The following is a 23,840-nucleotide window of genomic DNA, read 5'->3' as shown; positions in this document are numbered from 1 at the left end:
TTGAAAAAAAAACTCCTTATGTGCCTCTGAGCATTCAAGAACCTATTTACTGGTTCAGCCACACTTGAACACTTGAGGGCTATGTGGATGATTGCATACACATAAACACTTCCCCAAGTTGAGTTATACTCCTTACGGCTGAATGTTTTTCATTGTTTGAGTTCATTATTATTTGTTCAACTAGTATACGTTACTTGTGAGTAAAATGATTGATTGTATACATATAGCTTTCTCCAAGTAAACACTTACAAGATTTCAGTTGAACATTTGTTTTGTTTCATTGATGTTTTGTTGAATTAAACTATATGCTTCAAGTTTATTACTTCTAGTTTAATCATCACAACACTTAGGTTTCATTTGTCTAGCTCAATCATAATTTGTGATTGAGATAGATGAATATGTGAAACCATAACTCACTTCATACATATGCAACTTGAGCTTGGTGCTCTTGAGAGGATTTGCTGCTAAGAGATAAAGAAATGGTGCTTGCTGAAAGGTTGATTGAAGCTGCCTATATGTAATAGATTGAGTTAAGTCTTCCTTCATTTCTTGTATTTCTTAATGAGTGGATTGGATCTCTCCTAGCTTGGTGCTCCCAGTTTTTTACCCTTTTGGGTTTTCTGGGTCAACAATTCTCGTGTGTTATTTACTTTCCGCTGTTAATTGTTTTAACTCTTAACCACGAAATTGTTTGTATGTGTGCTTGTTTGACTTAACAGAACCTGATTTTTAATTTGGTAGGTCTTTGACCTCTAGCCTACTTCACCCCCCCTCTGTAGGCTTTTAGAGCTTAGGGCTGGTTTTACAATTGGTATCAGAGCGGGCACTACATTTTAATTAGTGTAGATCCGACTCTAAGTCATCTCTATGGAAAGAGATAGAGCTCATTGCTCTGTGGCTCACCCACCATTATTTAATGGTGAATACTACTCTGCTTGGAAACACAAGATGCGTGCTTTCTTACTTGCCTTAGATTCTAAGGCTTGGAAAATGACCGTAGATGGCTGGAATCCTCCAACCACCATTAATCCCTTTGGGGAACGTGAATTAAAAGTGGAGGATGATTGGACTGTTGAAGAACAGACCCTAGCTAACTCAAATAGGAAAGCTTTGAATGCCTTATTTGTTGCAGTGAACCCTGAACAGTTTGCTTACATTGAAAACTGTGAAACCTCAAGAGAAGCCTGGGATATTCTTAGGCTTACTCATGAAGGAGATGAGAAAGTAAAAGAAGCTAAGTTAGACATGGTTAGTGCTGAGTTTGAGAGTCTTAAAATGCAAGACTCAGAAACCATTCAAGAATTCTATGCAAAGTTTAGTGCCTTAGCTAACTCCTCTCACAACCTAGGTGAAAAGATCCCCGAAATAAAATTAATAAAGAAATTCCTTAGATCTTTGCCTAATAGATTTGATGCTAAAAGAACTGCTTTTTCTGAAATGAGAGATTTAAAAAATGTGAAACTTCATCAAGTTATTGGCTCATTTCGAACCTATGAAATGGAAATGAATATGAACCCCTCTAAGAAAGTAAAAAATATTGCCTTAAAATCTGAAAAAGGGGGAGAATGCTCTTCCTCTCTAGACAATTCTATGACTGAGGATGACGTTGCTCTTCTCACTAGAGAATTTAAGAAAATCCTTAAATTTAGAAGACTGGGAGGTAATACAAACAATTTTCAATCAAGTTCTGGTCTTAAAAATGAAAGCAACTTTCCACAATCTGTTTCTAGAGAAAAGAATAGGTCAATTAAATGTTATGAATGTGGTGGGACGGGTCATATTGCTCATGAGTGTGCAAACACTCTTAAAAAAAAAAGTCAGTTAAGTGATAGTGAAGATGACTATATGAATGACTTTTATGACGATGAAAGTATTGTTGCTTTTGTTGGTAAGTTATCCACTAAACCTGATGAAGAAAGTGATAATGATGTTGAATTAATTGATAGTGAGGATGAGTTAATTCAAAAGTATGAAGAACTTGTGCAAGTTTCTTATAACATAAAGAAACAAAGTGTGCATCTTTCCAGTAAAGTTGTCATGCTACAACAAGAAAATACAGACTTGTCTAACCTTGTGAGTCAACTTAAACAAGAAAATGAGAAGTTAAAATTTGACTTAGACTTGTCTAGAAAGAGGGAAATTGATTTTACCATTGGTGCTGAAAAAATAGATAACATGATGAAAATGGGAAAATCTTTTGGTGACAAATATGGTCTTGGCTTTACTCCTGAAACTGTCAAAATAAATGAGAAAGTCAAATTTGTAAAAGCTGTGGATTCTGTGGAAACTGTGGATCAATCCGAAACTTATATGGCTCAATCCGTATCAGTTATGGATCAATCCGGTGTCAGCAAGTATCAATCCAAACAAATACAGAATCTGCCCTCTGTTAAGAATTCCAGAACTAAGGGTAATGCTTCAGGATCAGGTATGTCTAAGAAAAATGTCTTCATCCCTGTGTGTCATTTTTGTAATAAAAAGGGGCACATTAGACCAAATTGCTTCAAACTAAAAGGAAAGAATGTTTCTCTAAGTTTAGAAAAACAAGTTCAAAATCTGTTAAGTGAAGTTGCAATCATTTCAAACATGTTAAGACCTAATCAAGCAACTAAAATGCCAACTAAAAAGGTTTGGGTGAGAAAAACTAATCAAACTTGTCTTATTGCCTTGAATGCTTTATCTGTGAAAAATTCTAATGCTTGGTATTTTGATAGTGGTTGCTCTAATCACATGACTGGTGACAAGAGCTTGTTTCTTAATTACTCTCCCATATCTAATCCTGGGAGTGTGACCTTTGGTGATGGTAGCAAGTCAAGTATACTAGGAAGAGGAACCATCTTTGCTCCAGGAATTAATATGCTTGAAAATGTCTTCTATGTTGAAAATCTGAAACCAAATCTAATTAGCATTAGTCAACTTTGTGATCAAGACACTTGCAATGTTAGTTTCAGTAAAGGAAGATGTGTTGTCTCAAACAAAGAAGGAAATGTTGTCTTGACTGGTCTAAGATCGAGTGATAATTGTTATTGTGTGGAGACCAATTTGTTTTCTAATGATCTTGCGAATATTGAGAATCTATCCAAAAGGGAAAATCATGTGTCTGTTGTCACTCAACTACCTTCTTCTAAAACTAATGAGCCTATCACTTTTGAGGTTGTTCACACTTTTGTGGAACCTATTCTTGCTCCTTGGGTTAGTAAGAATCATCCTAGTGATCTCATCATAGGCTGTCCTCATGCTAGAGTTAAAACAAGAAGACAAATTGTTGAGGAAACTAATTCTGTTTGTTTCATGTCTGAAATTAAACCAAAGAACAAACAGCTTTATATCTTTAAATTCTTTGATCTCATTAGTGACATGTTTCTCAATGCTTGCATGCTCTTTCATCTGTTTTTATTTTGGGATGCAATTGTAATTGATTTGGTCTTAATCACAATATGTTGCTGTTCATTAAGTCTCTGTGCGGACATAGACAAAATGTTCAAATCTGTGCATATATGGATTGATACAAATTGTTTCCGTATTAATACATTTGGTATTTTTACCAATCCCTGTGGAACTTGCAGCAACCCTTATCATTATCATATCAATTTGTCTGTTTGTCGTTCCAATCCAGGTGGTTGTTGTACCTTCATTTGTTGTTGGTGTAACAGTCCTTGTCATCATGTACCAATACGTTTCTGTTTGTACCAATCCTTGTGTTTCATACTAGCAATTACTTGTGCTTTGTTTATGGGGGAGCTTGTACTGCTTTGTTTATGGGGGAGTTTGTATTGCTTGGTTTGTGGGGGAGCAAACTTTTCTGTTACTTGGACAAGCTCCTTTGTCTTGTTTCTCCCTTTGTCTTTTCTAAGACAAAATGGGGGAGAAAAATTGAAATTCTGTAGACTAAACTTTGTTTATTTTTGGAACCTTATAGTTGAAATCTTTTAATCCTTCTTGTGAAGCTTGTGCAGGTTCCATGTTCTTTCAATGTCTTTTGATAGTTTTAGATGAGTTAGTCCTTGAATTTCAATTTGGTTTTTTGTTTAAGAAAAGGCCAAAGGGGGAGATTGTAAGGTTTTTATTTGGACCTTTATTGTATTTTGGCTCTTCTCTTAAACCAACAAAACCCTTGTAATATTAATTAGATTCTAGGTTAGAATCAGTATGGGTTGAAGGGCTTCCAAGTCTCCTCGTTGCAGATCAAAAGGTAAAACATTTGCATTGTTCACATGGATTAATCCATATTCACTTGGATTGATCCAACATACATTCGTGCATGCTGCTGTCTGTTTTCAGTTGTATCAAATGTTCACATGGATTAATCCATATTCACTTGGATTGATCCAACATTCATTCGTGCATGCTGCTGTATGTTTTCAGTTGTATTAATACTTTCATAGCTTGTATTAATCCATTCTACGTCAGTTTTTACAGCTTTGTCAGATTCTTTTATTGCATTGATATTTCTTATCTGACCAAAGCATGGGGTTTATTATATTTATTATTGATCATCTTTACAAAATATTAAACCCCTTCTTTCTAAAAACATCTTGATTATTATACTTTATCTTTTCTAAAAGGATGTTTTTTATTTCATGTCATACCTTTGGGATTGTCACTTTATGTCAAAGCATGCATGAGTTGTCCGCTCATTCCTTCCCTTCTTGAGCTCATCATCTAGTTATTTAATATATCTTGCTTTAGACATTGATGTATGGGTTGAATACTTTTATTCAACACCCATGTGAGAAAACTTTCTCCACACTTTGATATAAAGCTGCCGGCTCCTTGTTCCAAGCTATCAAAACAATATGGCTTGCTTTATGTCATCTTTCTAATTTGCTTTGGTGTTGTGTCCGTGCATTTGGTTCTTGAAAGGAATTTAAAAACTCCTTTCTCTTTCTTTGTGTTTACAAAAGCATGGGATGTTTTCTCTTTCACCAAATCAAAAAGGCATGGGCTGTTTTTATATTTTTCCTTCCCATCTTTATTTCTTGGAGAAGTCCATTGTGTGTCTATTTTACTCTCCCTATTCCTTGTCGGCTGGTCTTCTTGGAAAGAGGCTTCTCCTTCCTTCTCTTGGCTGTTTTCATAAAATAGCATTTTGAAAATCTGTTTCAGTATCTTTGATACTAAACGGCTAGTTGTGCTCACTGTATGGGCAGATTATTTTTAATCCTTCTTTCTTCTCCTTGAGCAGTCCACCGTGAGTTGTTTTATGTCTTCTCCATCCATCCTTGTATGCGGATGTTTCTAGTCTATATACTCATGTCCTTGACTGCAGAAAGTGGAACTCATTCATTTTAGAAACTCTTATGCATCTCACTTTCTCCTTGTCTAGTAGAATCGTTTCAAAGGTTTTTGAAAAAAAAACTCCTTATGTGCCTCTGAGCATTCAAGAACCTATTTACTGGTTCAGCCACACTTGAACACTTGAGGGCTATGTGGATGATTGCATACACATAAACACTTCCCCAAGTTGAGTTATACTCCTTACGGCTGAATGTTTTTCATTGTTTGAGTTCATTATTATTTGTTCAACTAGTATACGTTACTTGTGAGTAAAATGATTGATTGTATACATATAGCTTTCTCCAAGTAAACACTTACAAGATTTCGGTTGAACATTTGTTTTGTTTCATTGATGTTTTGTTGAATTAAACTATATGCTTCAAGTTTATTACTTCTAGTTTAATCATCACAACACTTAGGTTTCATTTGTCTAGCTCAATCATAATTTGTGATTGAGATAGATGAATATGTGAAACCATAACTCACTTCATACATATGCAACTTGAGCTTGGTGCTCTTGAGAGGATTTGCTGCTAAGAGATAAAGAAATGGTGCTTGCTGAAAGGTTGATTGAAGCTGCCTATATGTAATAGATTGAGTTAAGTCTTCCTTCATTTCTTGTATTTCTTAATGAGTGGATTGGATCTCTCCTAGCTTGGTGCTCCCAGTTTTTTACCCTTTTGGGTTTTCTGGGTCAACAATTCTCGTGTGTTATTTACTTTCCGCTGTTAATTGTTTTAACTCTTAACCACGAAATTGTTTGTATGTGTGCTTGTTTGACTTAACAGAACCTGATTTTTAATTTGGTAGGTCTTTGACCTCTAGCCTACTTCACCCCCCCTCTGTAGGCTTTTAGAGCTTAGGGCTGGTTTTACAGTCGTGTAACTCATTTTAAGACGACGTTTTGTTATTTAAACCGTCGTTGTTATTTATTTACCACGTCACTTATGTTGCTTTATTTGTTCAAACAGAGTACTGAAGTACCAGATTATACAAAGCTGGAGTTGCCATCTTCTTTACAATCCCTTTGTAGTTATGTTGAATCGACACTAAAGCCTCAGGAGAAGGCTATGAGCTTTATGATTGAGAAGGAGGTGTTTGGCATAGATCGTAACACCTTCGTCTTGCATGAAGATATTACCCAATTTGCTGGCATGGAAGAAATTGGGGCTACTGTCGTTGCAATATATATGAGGTTTGTCCTTATCAAATATTCATTTGACACTCTCCTTTTGTTTAAAAAAAAAAACACTCATGGTTTCAATTCATATATTTAGGTGCCTGTTTGATCATCTGAAAGCTGCAAATATGGTGAATATGGTTGGCTTTATAGACCCTGCTCTAGTTAGTGATGACGCTGGTTCATTAACTGAAAGATCACGTCTCGTAGCCAATCGTCTTCAAAAAACAGATGGTGAACAGATTTTCCTGATGCCTTACAATCCAGGGTTAGTCTCCAAAACAAAAAACAGGATTTTGTTTGTATGATGCTCTGCATATAACACTATTTAACCTTTATATTTATTTTGTGCAGCCGTCATTGGGTCTTGATCATTGTAAGAGCAAAGAAGGAAACCGTATATTTTCTGGATCCACTGCCTGGAAATCGGTTTGTGGATGAGGACGGGAAAAACATTGTGAACTCTGCTCTAAAAATGTATAATACACACATAGGCAGAGTAGGCCGTAAAACACCTCTCTGGAAAACTCTGCCCGGCACTCCAAAGCAACCAAGCAGTGTAGAATGCGGGTATTATGTCATGCGCTTTATGAGAGACATCATAAAGGATACTTCCCTGGAATTTGAGAAGATGGTAAGAAGACAATTTTCAGATTTATTTTTATGTGGGTTTTTATATTATCAACGACGGTAAATTAAAAATACCGTCGTTGAATATATATACTATGTCGGTGAATGAATAATAGCGTCGTCTGTGAGATTAATCTTTGTTTATGGACTGCAGTTTGCCAAAGGAAAGGATCAAGCGCCATACCCCCAAGCTGCCATTGAAGAAGTTAGGAAAGAATGGGCAGAGTTTGTGTGTGTTCATATGGAGTAGAGGAATTTTAGCATACTTAAACATTTTTATAAAATGTACAAATTTTGTTAGAATTAGACAAGTTTTTGTACAAAATTGGTTAGAATTCCCAAGTTTTTGTTGAAATCAACGTCCCTGTAAATTTGTTGAGGTTTTCATGTTGTGAAAAACCGTAGTTTGTTCAAAAAGACATTGTATACACATAACAACGTCACAGTTTTTTAAAAAGCGACGTAAGAGGTTTTTCAAACGACGCTCTTGGTTCTATAGACGATGTTGTTTTTTTGATATTAGACGGCGAGAAGTTAAGAGTTGTGGTCGTGGAAAATATTTTGTACGTCGTTTTATGTGCAAAAATGGTCATGGTTTAGAATTTAAACGACGTTTTGTTTTAAAATTAAGTCGTTTATAATAATTTAAAACGTCGTTAATTTATTAACGCCGACGTGGTTTGTGGGTTTTATTCATAATATTTTATTCCATTTCATTCAAATATTCATAATAAATTGAAAATAAATCCAAAAAATGCAACGTCAACTCCTATGAAGTCATTGAGATATTTTCTTCCCCCTTAAGCTTTAAAAAATTAAGTTTGAGTTACACAAATTTAAAATTACCACCAAAAAGAAAAATGTTTTCACGAGTCACAACATCACTTATACTTTAATGGTTTAGGGTTTAGGGTTTAGGGTCTAGGGTTTAGGGTTTAGGGGGATGAAGGTTTATTTTTGGGGTTTAGGGTTTATGGTTAATATATATTAGGCCCTAAAACCATAAATCCTTTTCTATAATTATTTAAAAATATATATATAATTTATGGTTTATATTTTATGGTTTAGGGTTTAGGGTTTAGGGTTTAGGGTATAGATGTCATATTTAACGACGGTTTTATTGTTTTCCGTCGATGATTTACGAAGAGCGCATTTCTAAACCTTGGTTTCTTTAAAATGACGTTGTACACACATAACAACGTCATAGTTTTTACCAAGCGACGTAAAAGGGTTTACAAACCGTCGTATTATAAATTTATAACGACGGTAAATAATTCATAACTGACGTAGTTATCACAACTGCCGAACGACTGTATTTTAATAAACCGACGTGGTTACTTTGGGGTTCTGAAAACGACGTCGTTCTCTTTTTAATACTCGCCAAGTGACTTTTGGATTTCCGATGTAGTTATGACGGCGCTTGTTTATCTAAACGGACGTTGATTATTAAAATATGACGTCGCTATGTATATTAGAACCGACGTTGTACTTATATAATTTGTTTAAATATGATTTTTTCACGCGTTTTTTAACTCTCAGTTTTCAATTAGGGTTGCAGAATGATTCATCACAAGAAATTGTCTTTCTGAAAGCAAATGGGTTTGCAGAATGATTCCTCACAAGACCAAGCATGGGTTTGCTACATCCTCCTGTGTAGCAAGGGTGGAACCAGCTTTAGAACCTGCATGGGTTTGCAGACGCACAACCCACAACAAGATCTAAGGCTGGTTCCCCCCTGCTACACAGGAGGATTGAAGTTGATCACTGTGGAAAAGGGGACTACAATGTAACCAGGAATCGAGGAGTGAGCTTTTCACACTTTGTTGATTTTGATTTTCTGAAATTATTAGATATTCATCTGTGGCTATGCAGGAGCTTGAGAACAAGAGGAAGGAGAGGGCCCAGCTTGCATATGAGAGGAAGAAACAGTTGAACAAGCTGAGGGTGAAGGCAGAAAAGAAACCACGATGTATTTGCCAAATTTGTGTACATATATTGTGTAAATATTGATCAATATTTAACACGAAGAGATTTGCCTTTTAAGATGAAAATGTTGTTGAGGATTGAGAATTAAATTTTGTTTTGTGTTAAGAAAGATATTACCAAAATAAAAGAAAAATTAATTAATTTTAAAAAGCTATAAAAATAAGACGGCGGTTTACAGAGAAGGCAGACGTATAAATTGAAAAAATACGACGGTAATTTGAACTTAGGACGTGGTAAATAAACACGATAGTAGTGTTGTAGGTACCGTCGTAGTATGCTCCAAAATAATAAGTCGATAAATTAATCTCTCGCGTCATGGTATATTATTTAACACGTCGTTTTTTGTAATATACCGACGTGTATTAATTACATATACAAGTTTAGGTTGTGGAAAATGGTTTGTACGTCGTTTTCTGTGTAAAAATGGCCATGGTTTTAACTTTAAACGACGTTTGTTTAAAAATTACGTCGTTTATTATAATTTAAAACGTCGTTAATTTATTAACGCCGACGTGGTTTGTGGGTTTTATTAATAATAATTTATTCTATTTAATTCAAAATAATTATAATAAATTGAAAATAAATCCAAAAAATGCAATGTCAACTCCTATGAAGTCATTGAGATATTTTCTTCCCCCTTAAGCTTTAAAAAATTAAGTTTGAGTTATACAAATTTAAAATTAAAACCAAAAAGAGAAATGTTTTCATGAGTCACAACATCACTTATACTTTCATGGTTTAGGGTTTATATAAATTTAGAAAAGGGATTAGGGTTTAGGGTTTTATGGACGAGATATTTTAGGACATAAAACCCTAATCCCTTTGGAGAAATTATTTTTTTTTAAAAATATATATATATATATAATTGTTGTTTTATTTATTAGGGTTTAGGGTTTAGGTTATATTTGTCTATTAGGGTTTAACGACGGTATTTTGGTTTTGCGTCGTAAGTATATTTACAACGACGTCATTTTTAAAATAAGCGTCATGTTTAGGTTGAACTTTTAATGACGATTGTGTTTTTGTTTCCGTCGATGTTTTTAAAAAAGCGCGCTTTCTAAAAATTTCACCTCGACCTAAAATTTTCAGATTTCGCTCTAACTCTTATACAAGTTGCCAAAATTTCTGTGTCCTAAAACATTTCTCTCCGCTCTCTCACTTCAACTCTAATTCAAAGTTGGTCTCTCCGTCGAATCCAAGTTGGCCAAGTTTACAACTCCGTCGAATCCAAGTTGGTCATAAGCTGTGAGCTCTGCCTACCTGTAAGTGCAAACCCTAATCTCATGCTTGTAAATTCATTGAATGATATTCAGTTCTGTGGTAAAGGGTTTTGTGATGTTTTAATGTTGTCGACGGTATGGGTTAATGGATTTAATGTTTATTGTTTTCATGAATCGGGTTTAGGGTTTAATGTTGTCGGATCTTTTAATACTCTCTGTTATTATGAATCGGGAATGGATTTAATGTTTTCATGCTTAGTATATGTTGGTTTCGTGCTTAGTATTAATGTATATGTTGTGTTCTGAATATATTCTGGGTTCTTGAAAATAAACTGGGATTTCGAAATCTTTTTTATGCATACGACGACGCTTGTTTTAACAAACCGTCGTCTATAAAAATATACCACGACGCTTGTTTTAACTACCGTCGTGGTTCAAGTTCGCGGGCGTCTGTTTCTTGCTAGCATTAGACGACGTTTTTTTAAAACCCGTCGTCTATATATGTGTAAAACGTCTGTTGTTGTTAAAAAACCGTCGTCTGTTTACTATATTATTTGCTATTAAAACCTTATATAATCTGCTATAGTGATAGTCATTGCTTGTCTTTTCACCTTATATATGTTGTGTTTTGAATATATTTTGGGTTCTTGAAAATAAACTGGGATTTCGATATCTTTTTATGCATACGACGACGGTTTTTTTTAACAAACCGTCGTTTGTAAATATATACCACGACGCAGTTTTTAACTACCGTCGTGGTTCAAGTTCGCTGGCGTCATTTCTTGCTAGCATTAGACGACGTTTCTTTTCAAAACCGTCGTCTATATATGTGTAATACGTCTGTTGTTGTTTAAAAACCGTCGTCTGTTTACTCTATTATTTGCTATTAAAACCTTATATAATCTGCTATAAGTGATAGTCATTGCTTGTCTTTTCACCTTATTATAGATAATAGGATATAGTGTCGGAGATGGATAAGTCATGGATGCACTCGGATAGAAGATCGAAGGCATATGAGTTAGGGGTGGAAGCATTTTTGCAATTTTCTGTAGAAAATCTTCTAACTACAACGCATATCCGTTGTCCATGTGTTAAATGTGCGAATTTGAAATTGTTTGGGGTTGGAATTATAAGGGATCACTTATACTTTAATGGAGTTGACCAAAGCTATAAGAATTGGACATTTCATGGAGAACCTTGGGAACCAATTGCAACTAGTAATGCTAGTAGAAATGTTGAAGAAGATGATGACCATAGTAGGTACAGTTTTGTGTCTGGAGAAATAGAGATGGATGATAATGATTTTGGTGATTTTGGATCCCTTATGAGTTTGGTTATGTGATTGGGGATGGAGATCAACCATTGTACCCTGGTTGTAGAAAGTACACCAAGTTATCGGCATTAGTGAAGTTGTATAATTTGAAGGCAAAATATGGGATGAGTGATGTATGTTTTACAGAATTATTGATACTTCAGGGCGAGTTGCTTCCAGAAGGAAATACAATACCGGCCTCTTTGTATGAGGCAAAAAAGACTTTGTGTGCATTGGGGCTGAGTTATGAGAAAATCCACGCATGCCCCAATGATTGCATCTTGTATAGGAAGGAGTATGAAGATTCAACTAATTGTCCTACTTGTGGTATCTCAAGGTGGAAGGAAACCAAAGATGGATTCTTGAAAGAGGGTGTGGCAGCGAGGGTGTTGTGGTATTTTCCTCCAATTCCAAGGTTTAAAAGGATGTTTCAATCACATGAGACAGCTAAGAATTTGACTTGGCATGCTGCTAGAAAATCAATTGACGGTCAGATGTCTCATCCGGCGGATTCCCCGTCTTGGAAACTTGTTGATGATAAATGGCCCGAGTTTGGTAATGAGCCGAGAAACTTGAGATTGGCTCTTTCATCTGATGGATTCAATCCCCACAGTTCTCTAAGTAGCAGATATAGTTGCTGGCCAGTTATCTTAGTTACATATAATCTCCCACCATGGCTGTGCATGAAACGAAAGTTCATGATGTTGACTTTATTGATTTCCGGTCCTAAACAACCCGGAAATGATATAGACGTCTACTTGGAGCCTTTGATTGATGATTTAAAATCTTTGTGGGATGGGATTAGAGGAGTGTATGATGCACACATAGGAGAATATTTTACACTCAGAGCTGCATTACTGTGGACCATTAATGATTTTCCCGCCTATGGAAACTTATCTGGTTGTGTTGTTAAAGGATATAAAGCTTGTCCAATATGCGGCGATGATACACCTAGTCATAGGTTGAAAAATGGCCACAAAATTTGTTACATTGGGCATAGAAAATGGTTACCAATTAATCATCCATATAGAAGGCAACGTGCAGCTTTTAATGGGAAACCTGAATATGGCACGCCTTTGGAGCCATTAAGGGGAGAAGAAGTGCTGCATATGGTTGAAGATATTAATTACATATGGGGATCGAAAAAAAGGGGAGGTGGAGGTGAAAATGATGGTGACAGAATTTGTTGGAAGAAGAAGTCAAAATTCTTTGATCTTGAGTATTGGAAATACCTTCCAGTGAGGCATGTCCTCGATGTTATGCACATTGAGAAGAATGTTTGTGATAGTATCATTGGTACATTGCTGGAGATCCCTGGAAAAAATAAAGATGGGATTGCTGCTCGGTTAGATTTATTGAACATGGGGGTCAAAACTGATTTGCAACCCGAGTATGGAGAAAGAAGTACTCGTTTGCCTCCAGGGCCTTGGAATTTGTCAAGAGCAGAGAAGAGAGCGGTTTGCAATTCTTTCTATGGTATGAAGGTCCCTGAAGGTTATTCTTCAAATATAAAAAATCTTGTATCTTTACAAGATTCAAGACTTCTTGGCCTTAAATCACATGATTGTCATACCTTAATGCAGCAATTGCTCCCTGTGGCAATTCGTTCTGTTTTGGAGAAGCCTGCAAGGTATGCAATAACTCGTTTGTGCTTCTTCTTCAATGCTATATGTGCAAAGATGGTTGATGTTTCCAAGCTAGATAAGTTGGAAGAAGATGTAGTAGTTACTTTGTGTTTGCTTGAAAAATACTTTCCACCTTCATTCTTCGATATCATGGTTCATCTAGTAGTACATCTTGTTAGAGAAGTTCGTCTATGTGGGCCAGTTTATTTTAGATGGATGTATCCGTTCGAAAGATATATGAAAGTTCTAAAGGGGTATGTTCAGAACCGTACTCATCCCGAAGGTTGCATTGCGGAGCGTTATATAGCTGAAGAAGCTGTAGAATATTGCACTGAACATTTATCTGATATTAGTACAATTGGAGTGCCATCAAGTCAGAAGATAGGAGTTTCAAAGCCATTATCAGGTTGCACAGTGAGCTTAGTTGATCGGGACCTGTTGAACCAAGCACATCTATATGTCTTGGAGAATACGGAGGAAGTTCTACCTTATATCGAGTATGAGTTTTATTCCTTAAGTTTCCATTTTAAATTATTCCTTATGTTTATCTTATATGTTTGGGACCGTAATGCTTGAATTTTTCGTGTCATGTAGGGAACATATGATCCACATCAAGGCCGCTTATCCAAAATTTAGAAAGAGAACAAAGTGGCTGCAAGATAAGCACAATAGCACTTTCATTCAATGGCTACACTTCAAGGTATATGTTATTCAATAACATATTGGACTTTTAATTTTCTTCTTTCTATGTTAGATTGAATTAAGATATGATTAATTTGCAGGTTCAAAGTGAACTTGATGAGGGAGGCAATCATGGGGTATCAGAAAATTTAAGGTGGCTAGCAGCTGGTCCAAACATGGCAGTGCCATTATATAGGAGCTATCTTATTAAAGGTGTTAAATTTAACATCAAGGCACAAGATGATGTGCGGACAGTTCAAAATAGTGGAGTTTATTTACTTGCACATACCATGCAAGTTGCTAGTGCCAAGGATAAAAACCCAATTCTCTCAAATATGGGTTTTTATGGTGTCATTCAAGAAATTTGGGACCTTGACTACCAAAAGTTTACAATCCCAGTCTTTAGGTGCGATTGGATAGATAGTACTTCCGGCCTTGTAGTCGACGAACTTGGATTTACCCTTGTAGATTTGAGTAAAATTGGACATAGGAATGACCAATTTGTTTTGGCTTCTCAAGTCAAACAAGTATTTTTTGTTGACGACCCGATGCATCATGGTTGGTCGGTAGTGTTATCAGCGCCTAATAGAGAATATAATGATGATGTTATTGGTGATGATGTCTTAGGTGATGTGAGAATTGAGTGTGAGCCATTTACTAGAGGGATGCCAAATGTTGACACATTTGATGAACTAGTGGGTGAGTTTGGGAGTCAAAATATTCGAGATGGGTGTGAAGATATATGGATTGAATGATGCTCTTGTAATTTATGAAATTATTTATGCCCTAAACAGCACTACTGTATGACATTAATTTTGCAATAAATTGTAATGTGTTTTCTTCACTTTCATTATGCAGGTTTTGGACACAAAACAATCAGTACATAAAATACTGGTTCAGTATTATAAAACGACGGTCCTTATAAAACTGTGAAAAACAGACGTCTGTTGCCATAAAATTGTCAATCAAAAATGACGTTTTGGAGCATTCAACGACGGCATTGAATTAACCGACGTCTAAAAGCGAACTAAAAGTGAAAAAAGACGACGTTATTGTGAAACAGTTATTAACGATATCACGTCGGAGAAGGATAAAGAGCCGACATGTAATTACAAATAACATGACTTCAGTACAATAATACCGACGTCTTGGATGGATTAGACGACTATTATTTTACTAAAGACGACGTATAAATAGAGAAACACGGCTGTCTTTTACATGATCACGACGTTGTATATCACATACTACGTCGTTTATAGAAATAAATATGTCGTAAGTCATGAGCCTAACATATTTTCCACGTCGGTTATGTAAATATATAAGACGTAGTAAATATTAATAACGTCGTATTTTATTTATTTAAAGACGTAGTATATACATACACACGACTGCGTTTGTATAAAATAGGTCGTCTATTCTTCTAAATGAAAATTTTTTGGTTCATTTTTCAGTATACAGACGTCGGTTGTTTTTGTAAATGACGTTGTTTATTATAACAACGACGGTGATTTACCTTAACCGCTATTTCCACGTCAATATTAATGGAAAAAGTGAAGTAACAATACTATTTCACGACGGTTATATAAATATATTCGACGTCGTATGATTTAATAACGTCATATTTTATTTATTTAAAGACGTAGTGTTTTCTTTTACACGACGAATGTTGTATAAAATAAGTCGTCTATTCTTCTCCATGACAATTTTTTGGTTCATTTTTCAGTGTACAGACGTCGGTTTTTTTTTGTAAATGACGTTATTTGTTATAACAACGACGGTGATTTACCCTAACCGCTATTTCCACGTCAATAAAAAGTGAAGTAACAATACTATTTCACGACGGTTATATAAATATATTCGACGTCGTATGATTTAATAACGTCATATTTTATTTATTTAAAGACGTAGTGTTTTCTTTTACACGACGAATGTTGTATAAAATAAGTCGTCTATTCTTCTCCATGACAATTTTTTGGTTCATTTTTCAGTGTACAGACGTCGGTTTTTTTTTGTAAATGACGTTATTTGTTATAACAACGACGGTGATTTACCCTAACCGCTATTTCCACGTCAATATTAATGTAAAAAACGAAGTGGCATTACTATTGCACGACGGTTATATAAATACATTGGACGTCGTATGATTTAATAACGTCATATTTTATTTATTTAAAGACGTATTGTATTCTTTTACACGACGGAGGTTGTATAAAATAGGTCGTCTATTCTTCTCCAGAACAATTTTTTGGTTCATTTTTCAGTATATAGACGTCGGTTGTTTGGTTGTTAATGACGTTGTTTGTTATAACAACGACGGTAATTTCGCGTCGTGGTTTTACTTTGCAAAAGACGTCGATCGATTTTACGACGGTTTGAAAACCAAATTCACGACGGTGAATTCCCGTCGTCTTTTGCCTTTTTTGTAGTAGTGCCTCATAACACGTTGACAATCTTCAACCAAACTTTGCTTTACCACCAACTGAGCTCTTAGCACCTGCACCTCATGGGATTTCACAATGAGGCGATGACTCACACTTGCGGCAGATGCTGCACTTTGCATGCTTAGTGCCATAGCATCACTCACCACCCGATTATCATCTCTCATCCCCAGCACGCGCACATCCATGGGATTTACCAAACTCCTTGCAACTCCAATGACAACATAGTTGTCAAGGAGTAATGAGTCATTTACGGTCATTGGTTCTCGTGAGGAAGCAAAGTTGGGCATCCACATTGGTGCAACCCCTTGCCCCCATGTTTGTGTTGGCGAAGCTAGGTTTAGATAGAGAGAAAATGGGAATGAAGAGGCCATTTTATTTCTGAGTTTGAGGAGATAGGTTTAGATAGAAAGAAATGGGAAGGAAGAAAATTGGTGGAGCTACGTTTTTCGTTTTCTGACTTTGAGGAGTTGTGATTTTTTTTCTCCCCCCTTGTTTCCTTTTATAGACGTCCATTATGACACCCATTTCTGATTTTTCGCACGTTCCTCGAGCTCCACACCCGTAATTTCCGCTCCTGTTATCCGTTCCATGTTTTCCACCTCAAGCTCCATGCCTCCATGATAATGTCTTAATAATAAAATAATTTTTAATTTAATTACTATATATACAAAAGTTAATTAGAAAAAAGAAAGAGAGAGAGAGGAGAGAAGAGAGAAGGAAAAGAAAGAGGGAGGCAAGGGGTTTCGAATCCATAACCTCTTTCCTTAAAACCCAACAGCTTACCACTACTCCACAAGGGATCCTTGTATTATAAGTGTATAATTGTAATTTATTATAGTCTAACAGATTGCAATGGTCCAAACTAATCCGTAGACCTGAGACATCATAGATGTCTTGTGGCTATGTTGTTTGTCTTTGAGGGTACTATACAGTTGTGTTGTAGAAGACATGACTTAAATGTGTTTATCAAGACTCTCAATAAAGTAATGGAGGCAAATGAATGAACAACAAAGAATCTCTACTCTCAGTAAGGAGAGAGAATAATCCAAGGATATGATTGATCAAATCTTTGTGCAGAGTAGTGAATAAGATTTGAAAGAGAAAGTCTTCAAATCTTACCAGGATAATCATATAAGGGAATAATTCACATTATGATATTTGACATTAGATTCTATTATCTAATAATATGAATAAGGAGTATTGTATAAGAGAAAGATTCAATTGCATGGTTATTCCAATTTGAATAGGTTCTTCCCTACACCATATTTAGCTCAGATAACCATGACATGCTGCTAGGCATCAACCATGGTTTGTGGAAGTCCTGAAAAGTTCAATCATAATTGATCTTCACTAAAAGGAAGAATTAAATAGTGAGATTTAATTCACAAGTCAACTTAGAGGAGTTGAGTCAACCCACTACCTTACTAAAAGGAAACTACAGATCGCACACCAAGAAATGTGATTAGAGGAACAAATGAAGAGAAAAGAAACTAGAAGTGTCAAGTCAAAGCTCGAAAGTCAAAGTCAACGTCAATGGTCAAGTCAAAGTCAACATGTTTGACCGAAACAATTGACCGAGTCAAAATAGTGAGACTATAATAGTGATTTAATAGTTAAATCATAAATCATAATTAAGAGTTAATTATAAAATTAACTTTGACATAAGGAATTGGATTGGGCTTTAAATATGATTTAAAAAAAATGCAAAATACCCAAAAGCCAAATGGGCCCAAGGATAAGTGTTGTATGACAACACAAATCAAAGGACCCAAGAGAAGCCCATCCCCTAGGCATGGTCGGCCATAGGGAGAGAATCTCTCTCTGTCTCCCTTTGTGTGCTTTTTCCTATAAAAGTCAAACTTGACTCAAAACCTAGTTAGGGTTTTTTGAATTCCATTGTGGTGTATTGATGTGTAGGTGAGACATCCTCCCTCTCATCTTCCTTAGCCAAAAATCGGTCCAATCAAGAGGAAGTCTAGCATCTAAGTCTTCTAGGTTGATTTCTCTTCATCTCTAATCCATTTTGGTGTGGTGAGGTAGAGGGTTTCACTCTTGGAGTCTTGGGTTGAGGAGCTTGTGAGAAGAGGAAGAAAAGTAGGCATTTTCCTACAAAGGTGATCATTCTTGGTTTGTTCAAGAAATAGTCATGAACGGTAAAATCCTATGCCTTTCTCTCTTTTCTATTTTGTACTAAAAAAGACTAGATCATAAGATACTTGGGTCAAATGAAAAAGGCTTAGCTCAACTAGAATAAGCAAAATTAATCCGCCATTATGAATGTTTTTGTGTTATATATTGTGGCTAAATTCATTTCCAAAAAAGGATAAATGTTTCCTTCAGGATAGAGGTAAGATTTTAATTGTTTGCCTCTATTTTGATGATCTCATATTTACTGGAAATGATAAATTATGTTTACCAAGTTCAAACAATCTATGATGGTGGAATTCAATACGACTGATCTTGGAAAAATGAGATACTTTCTTGGCATCGAACTGATGCAAAGATTGGATGGAATCTTTATTAGTCATAATAAATATGCACATGAGGTGTTGGAGAGGTTCAGAATGTTAAATTTCAAAGAGACGGGCCTACGACTCACTACTAACAACACCGATATTGTCCCTAATTTAACCACCTACAAAGCCCAGTAGGTGTGGGGTTTTGTCACAAAAGGGCTCGGTGATATTAGTAGTGGAACCATTTATTATATATTGTATTTTATTTAATCGAGTTTTCGATGTGGGACTTATATTCTTCAACACGCCTCCTCATGTGGGACCACCACATAGTGGGCCACACGTGGAGCCAAGTCCACATCGAAGTCAAACATTCAAGCCCAACACGTGAGCACCTCGTATTGGATAAGGGTAAACATTTAAGCCCAACATGTGAACACCGCATGTTGGGTAAGGGGTAAGGGGTAAGGGGTAAGGGTAAAGGTCTAGTAATTCAAGCCCAATCAATTACCTGCTCTGACTTCTAACAACACCGATATTGTCCCCAACTTAACCATCTACAAAGCCTAGTAGGTGTGGGGTTTTATCACAAAAGGCCTCAATGATATTAGTAGTGGAACCATTTATTATATATTTTATTTTATTTAATCAAGTTTCCGATATGGGACTTATATTCTTCAACACATAAGGGCACTTCCAGCAGTGAAACCCTTGCCATGGCAAAGGGGGGGCTAGGGCTGGCACTATTCATGTGAATAGTGTCTGCCCTTGCAAAAAGTAAGTTGTACTTCTAGCAGTTGCCATGGCAAAGGGCAAGTACTATTCAATTTTTTGTTTTTTTCACAAATTTGTTTACCTAAACAATTAATTTGGACAATATTTTCGGATGAGATTTTTAGATAAGATTTTCGGTTTCAAATTTTAAATTTCATATAAATTTCATATAAATTTCATTTGAATTTCAACTTTTCATTTGAATTTCAAATTTCAGATAAATTTCATCCGAATTTCAAATTTCGAATAAGATTTTCACCTTATAAAATTGCGCCACGTGTCATCTGAATTTCAAATTTCAGATAAATTTCATTTGAATTTCAACTTTTCATTTGAATTTCATATTTCAGATAAATTTCATCAGAATTTCAAATTTCGGATAAGATTTTCACCCTATAAAATTGCGCCACGTGTCATGTCTATCGACCTAAATTTTTCTATAAACTAAGGCTCAGCTCACAAACCTCTCACACTACATCTTCTCAAAAATTTCATTTCTCAGATTTTAGATTTTAGATTCCATATTCGATTCTCAATGGCAGACATGGAGGAGGTCTTGGAGAGGCAAGAACGAGAAATATGAGAAAGAAGGTGTAGACGAGCTGCAAGCAAAAAAGTGCAGAGAGAACTAGATCAGCAAATTGTCATGGCTGTGGATTTGCTTGATGAAGAAAGCTAGAGCAGTTGTGGTTCACATGAAGGCCGTGGCCCGAATATTGACAAACATAGGCATTCTCGGGGTAAGAATCTTATGGAAGATTATTTTATCCCAACTTCTCTGTACTCTGATGTTCATTTTCGAGGGCTATATAGAATGCAACAACATTTGTTCAATAAAGTCATGCATGATATTTGCAATTATGATGAATACTTTGTTCACAAGAGAAATTGTGTTGGTGTTTTGGGACTGCTTCCCGAACAAAAGTTCACAAATGTTGGCGTATGGTGCATTTGCTGATCAGGTGGATGAGATTGCCCGGATGGGGAAGTCCACTGCTTTGGAGAGTTTGGTTAGATTTTGTGATGCAGTCGAAACTCTGTACACTAGGGACTACCTGCTCAGACCTACGCCCAGGGACCTGTAACGACTTCTACAGAAAGCCGAAGCTAGAGGATTTCCAGGAGTGATTGGTAGCATCAGCTGCATGCACTGGCAATGGAAGAATTGCCCAACTGCTTGGCAAGGAGATTATGGAAATAGGAAAAGGCAGAAAAGTATCATCCTTGAAGCCGTTGCAGGATTCGATACATGGGTTTGGCACGCCTTCTTCGAAGTTGCTAGATCTCAAAATGACTTGAACGTCCTAGGTCAATCCCCGGTGTTCAACGATGTTTTGAGAGGAGAAGCCTCGAAAATCACCTATGAAATCAACAATACCGTCTACCAGACTGGGTATTATCTATCTAACGGCATTATCCTCCAAGCTCGGTGGGTGATCAAAGGTTTCTTGTGGAACTCTTAATCAAGAATAATAAGGAACACAATGATTATGGAGAATGGAATAGAATCAAAAGAAAACTGATTGATTAATTCATTCTAACATTCGAATATACATAATGAGTTTTCTAAAAATGGAAAACTAAAAATAACAATTGATTTTAGACCTTACGTCATGTATGGTTTAAAAAGTTTAATTAATATAAACCTTTAAGTTTGAGCGGTTTCAAATCCATTAGGTTTGACAGCAAACTTTTAATGGGTTTATAATAATTAAATAAAATGATAATTAAGTAACATAATATGATATGGACTTAATATCATATTGTATTACATATAGAAGATCCACCTGGATCATGGCTCCCCATTTTAGGGAAGCTGAAGCTCCTGCGAAAGCTAAAACTGCAAATGAGGGAACTCTTGAATTCCTTTTTCCTTGCGAAACCATTTTGACTTGCTTGGCAACTGCCCCTTTCTTCCAATGCGATAGGATTCTATCTGTCCACGCCGAGTCATAGTGGCTTTCTTCTCAAGAATACAGTCTGCCGTCAATGGGTCTTCCCTCTCAAACCATAGATCGTCTAGCGGGGGAAGTCGAGAATCCTTAACGTCTTCATCATCATCCAATAAGGATGGCTCAAAGGGTTTTAAATACTCAGCATTTATTACTGAATACATTTGCATGTAAGGTGGCAGTTCAAGTCGAAATGCATTCTCCCCAATCTTTTCCAAGATCGTGAATGGCCCATATCGAATTGGCTTTAATTTCCTTCCTAAACCATGTAATCTTTCCTTGCTGAGTTTTAACCAAACCAAATCACCGGCTTTGAAGTCATGCTGGAGCCTATGTCTGTCATGTCGCGCTTTGTATTGCTGTTGTGACTTCTGTAATTGCTCCTCAACTTCTTTATGGATCTTCGAAATGCGCTCCAAGAGTCGCTGTGCTTTTAGCCTATCATTGTTTTCTTCTCCATTGTGCTTGTCACCAACTGAGAAGGCCATATCAAACGGACTCGAAGGTAGGTAGCCCAAACAGACTTCGAAAGGTGACTTCAAAGTAGAACTATGAATTGCCCTATTAAAGGCAAATTGTAAATAAGGTAAACTCGCATCCCAAGTACGAAGATGCTTAGAGTTATATCCTCTCAATAGATGTACCATGGTCCGATTAACCACTTCTGTTTGTCCATCCGTTTGAGGATGAAAAGCAGTACTGTGTTTCAGCTTTGTGTCCATCAATCCCCATAAAGACTTCCAAAAGTGACCAAGAAATCTGTTATCTCGATCCGAAATGATAGAAGTAGGTAACCTGAAATGTTTCCAAACATGGTGGAAAAACAACTTTGCGGCACCTTCTCTTGAGATTGTCTTCTTACAAGGAATTAGGATCACCATTTTGCTGAATCTGTCCACCACAACAAACAAGTAATCAAACCCAGTGGTAGTTGTAGGCAAACCACCCAAGAAATCCATTGAGATACTTTCCCAGGGCCTATTTGGTACCGGAAGTGGTGTATACAACCCCAACTTCCTCGATGGTTTTGAGGTGTTGCATAACACGCAACCTCGAATAAAATGAGAAACATCCACATGCATCCGAGGCCAATAAACATAACGTTGTAGATTGAGGAGGGTTTTGTCAACTCCGAAGTGACCTGCACATCTAGAAGTATGGGCCTCCCTGATCCATTGCAATCGGTCTCCATTGTTGGGGATGCATAGTTGTTTTCCCTTGAACATTAAGCCATCCTTCATCTCAAATTGGCATGGCTTCCCACGTTGTAGCTTATCATAGAACATTTTGAATTCTGGATCACTATCATAACTTGTTACGTACTCGGAAAGTACCACAGGTTGGAGTTGCATAGCCACCAATAAAGCGGAATGTCCTGGAGGTCTAGACAACATATCTGCCAACTTGTTTGTAACCCCTTTCTTGTACTTGATAATGACGTTGAATTGTTGCAAGTAAGACATCCACTTCATGTGTCGAGCTTGCTGCAACTTGGACTGTGTCTGTAAGTACTGCAAAGGCTTGTGGTCTGAGTGCACTATCACTTCCTTACCTAATAGGTAGCATCTCCAATGTTTTACACACTGATGTAAGGCAAACAACTCCTTATCATAGGTAGGATAATTTCGCACTGCAGCATTGAACATCTCAGAATAATACTCAACTGGCTTCCCATCTTGCTTCAAAATGCCACCCAAGGCGTAATTACTCGCATCCGTTTCTACCTCAAATGATCTTTGCAAATTGGGCAAAGCTAAAAATGTAGCTTCTGAGATCTTCTTTTTAAGCAATCTGAAGGTATCTTCATGTTTATCTAACCATTCAAACTTTCTTCCTGCCTTAGTCAATTCAAATAATGGCCCAGAAATTTGAGAAAAATGGCGAATAAACTTACGTAGATACTGACAAGCTCCCATAAAGCTGCGTACTTCAGTTACTGTACAAGGTCTAGGCCAATCTGTAATAGCCTGCACCTTGGATGGATCAACTTTCAATTCTCCGTCACCAACTATAAAACCAAGATACACTAGAGAACTCTTCCCAAACTCGCATTTCTTCAGATTCAGTCGTAATTGATATTGTCTCAATGTCTCCAACACTTTCTCAACATGAATCAAATGTTCTTCCCAAGTAGGACTAAACACCAAGATATCATCCAAGTAAACAATGACAAAATCATCAATGTATGAATGAAGTACCTCATTCATGAGACGCATAAATGTTGCCGGAGCATTGCATAAACCAAACGGCATCACTAGCCACTCGAAGAGGCCCTGTTTGGTTTTGAATGCGGTTTTCCATGTATC

General features: G+C 36.4%; 1 protein-coding gene across 1 annotated transcript; it reads left to right on the top strand.

Annotated features, from left to right (window-relative positions):
- Positions 1-867: 867 nt before the first annotated feature.
- On the top strand, positions 868-3,712 carry LOC148294841 (uncharacterized). Its single transcript, XM_088252269.1, has 2 exons — positions 868-3,192; positions 3,617-3,712. The coding sequence occupies exons 1-2, from the start codon at positions 868-870 to the stop codon at positions 3,710-3,712; spliced, it is 2,421 nt and encodes an 806-aa protein (XP_088108395.1).
- The last annotated feature ends 20,128 nt before the right edge of the window (positions 3,713-23,840 follow it).

This window comes from Prunus avium, chromosome 4, assembly GCF_965620075.1.
Source record: "Prunus avium chromosome 4, drPruAviu1.hap1.1, whole genome shotgun sequence".
In the NCBI taxonomy this organism is placed as follows: Eukaryota; Viridiplantae; Streptophyta; class Magnoliopsida; order Rosales; family Rosaceae; genus Prunus; species Prunus avium.
The sequence above is the reverse complement of the archived record's forward strand: the minus strand, read 5'-3'. Positions and strand labels throughout refer to the sequence as shown.

Bases quoted from the DNA above. Each gene is read 5' to 3' on its own strand.
- LOC148294841 (XM_088252269.1), top strand. From the start codon at position 868: ATGGAAAGAGATAGAGCTCATTGCTCTGTGGCTCACCCACCATTATTT. The intron at 3,193-3,616 runs GTTAGTAAGAAT...GTTCCAATCCAG, and splicing joins AACCTATTCTTGCTCCTTGG to GTGGTTGTTGTACCTTCATT.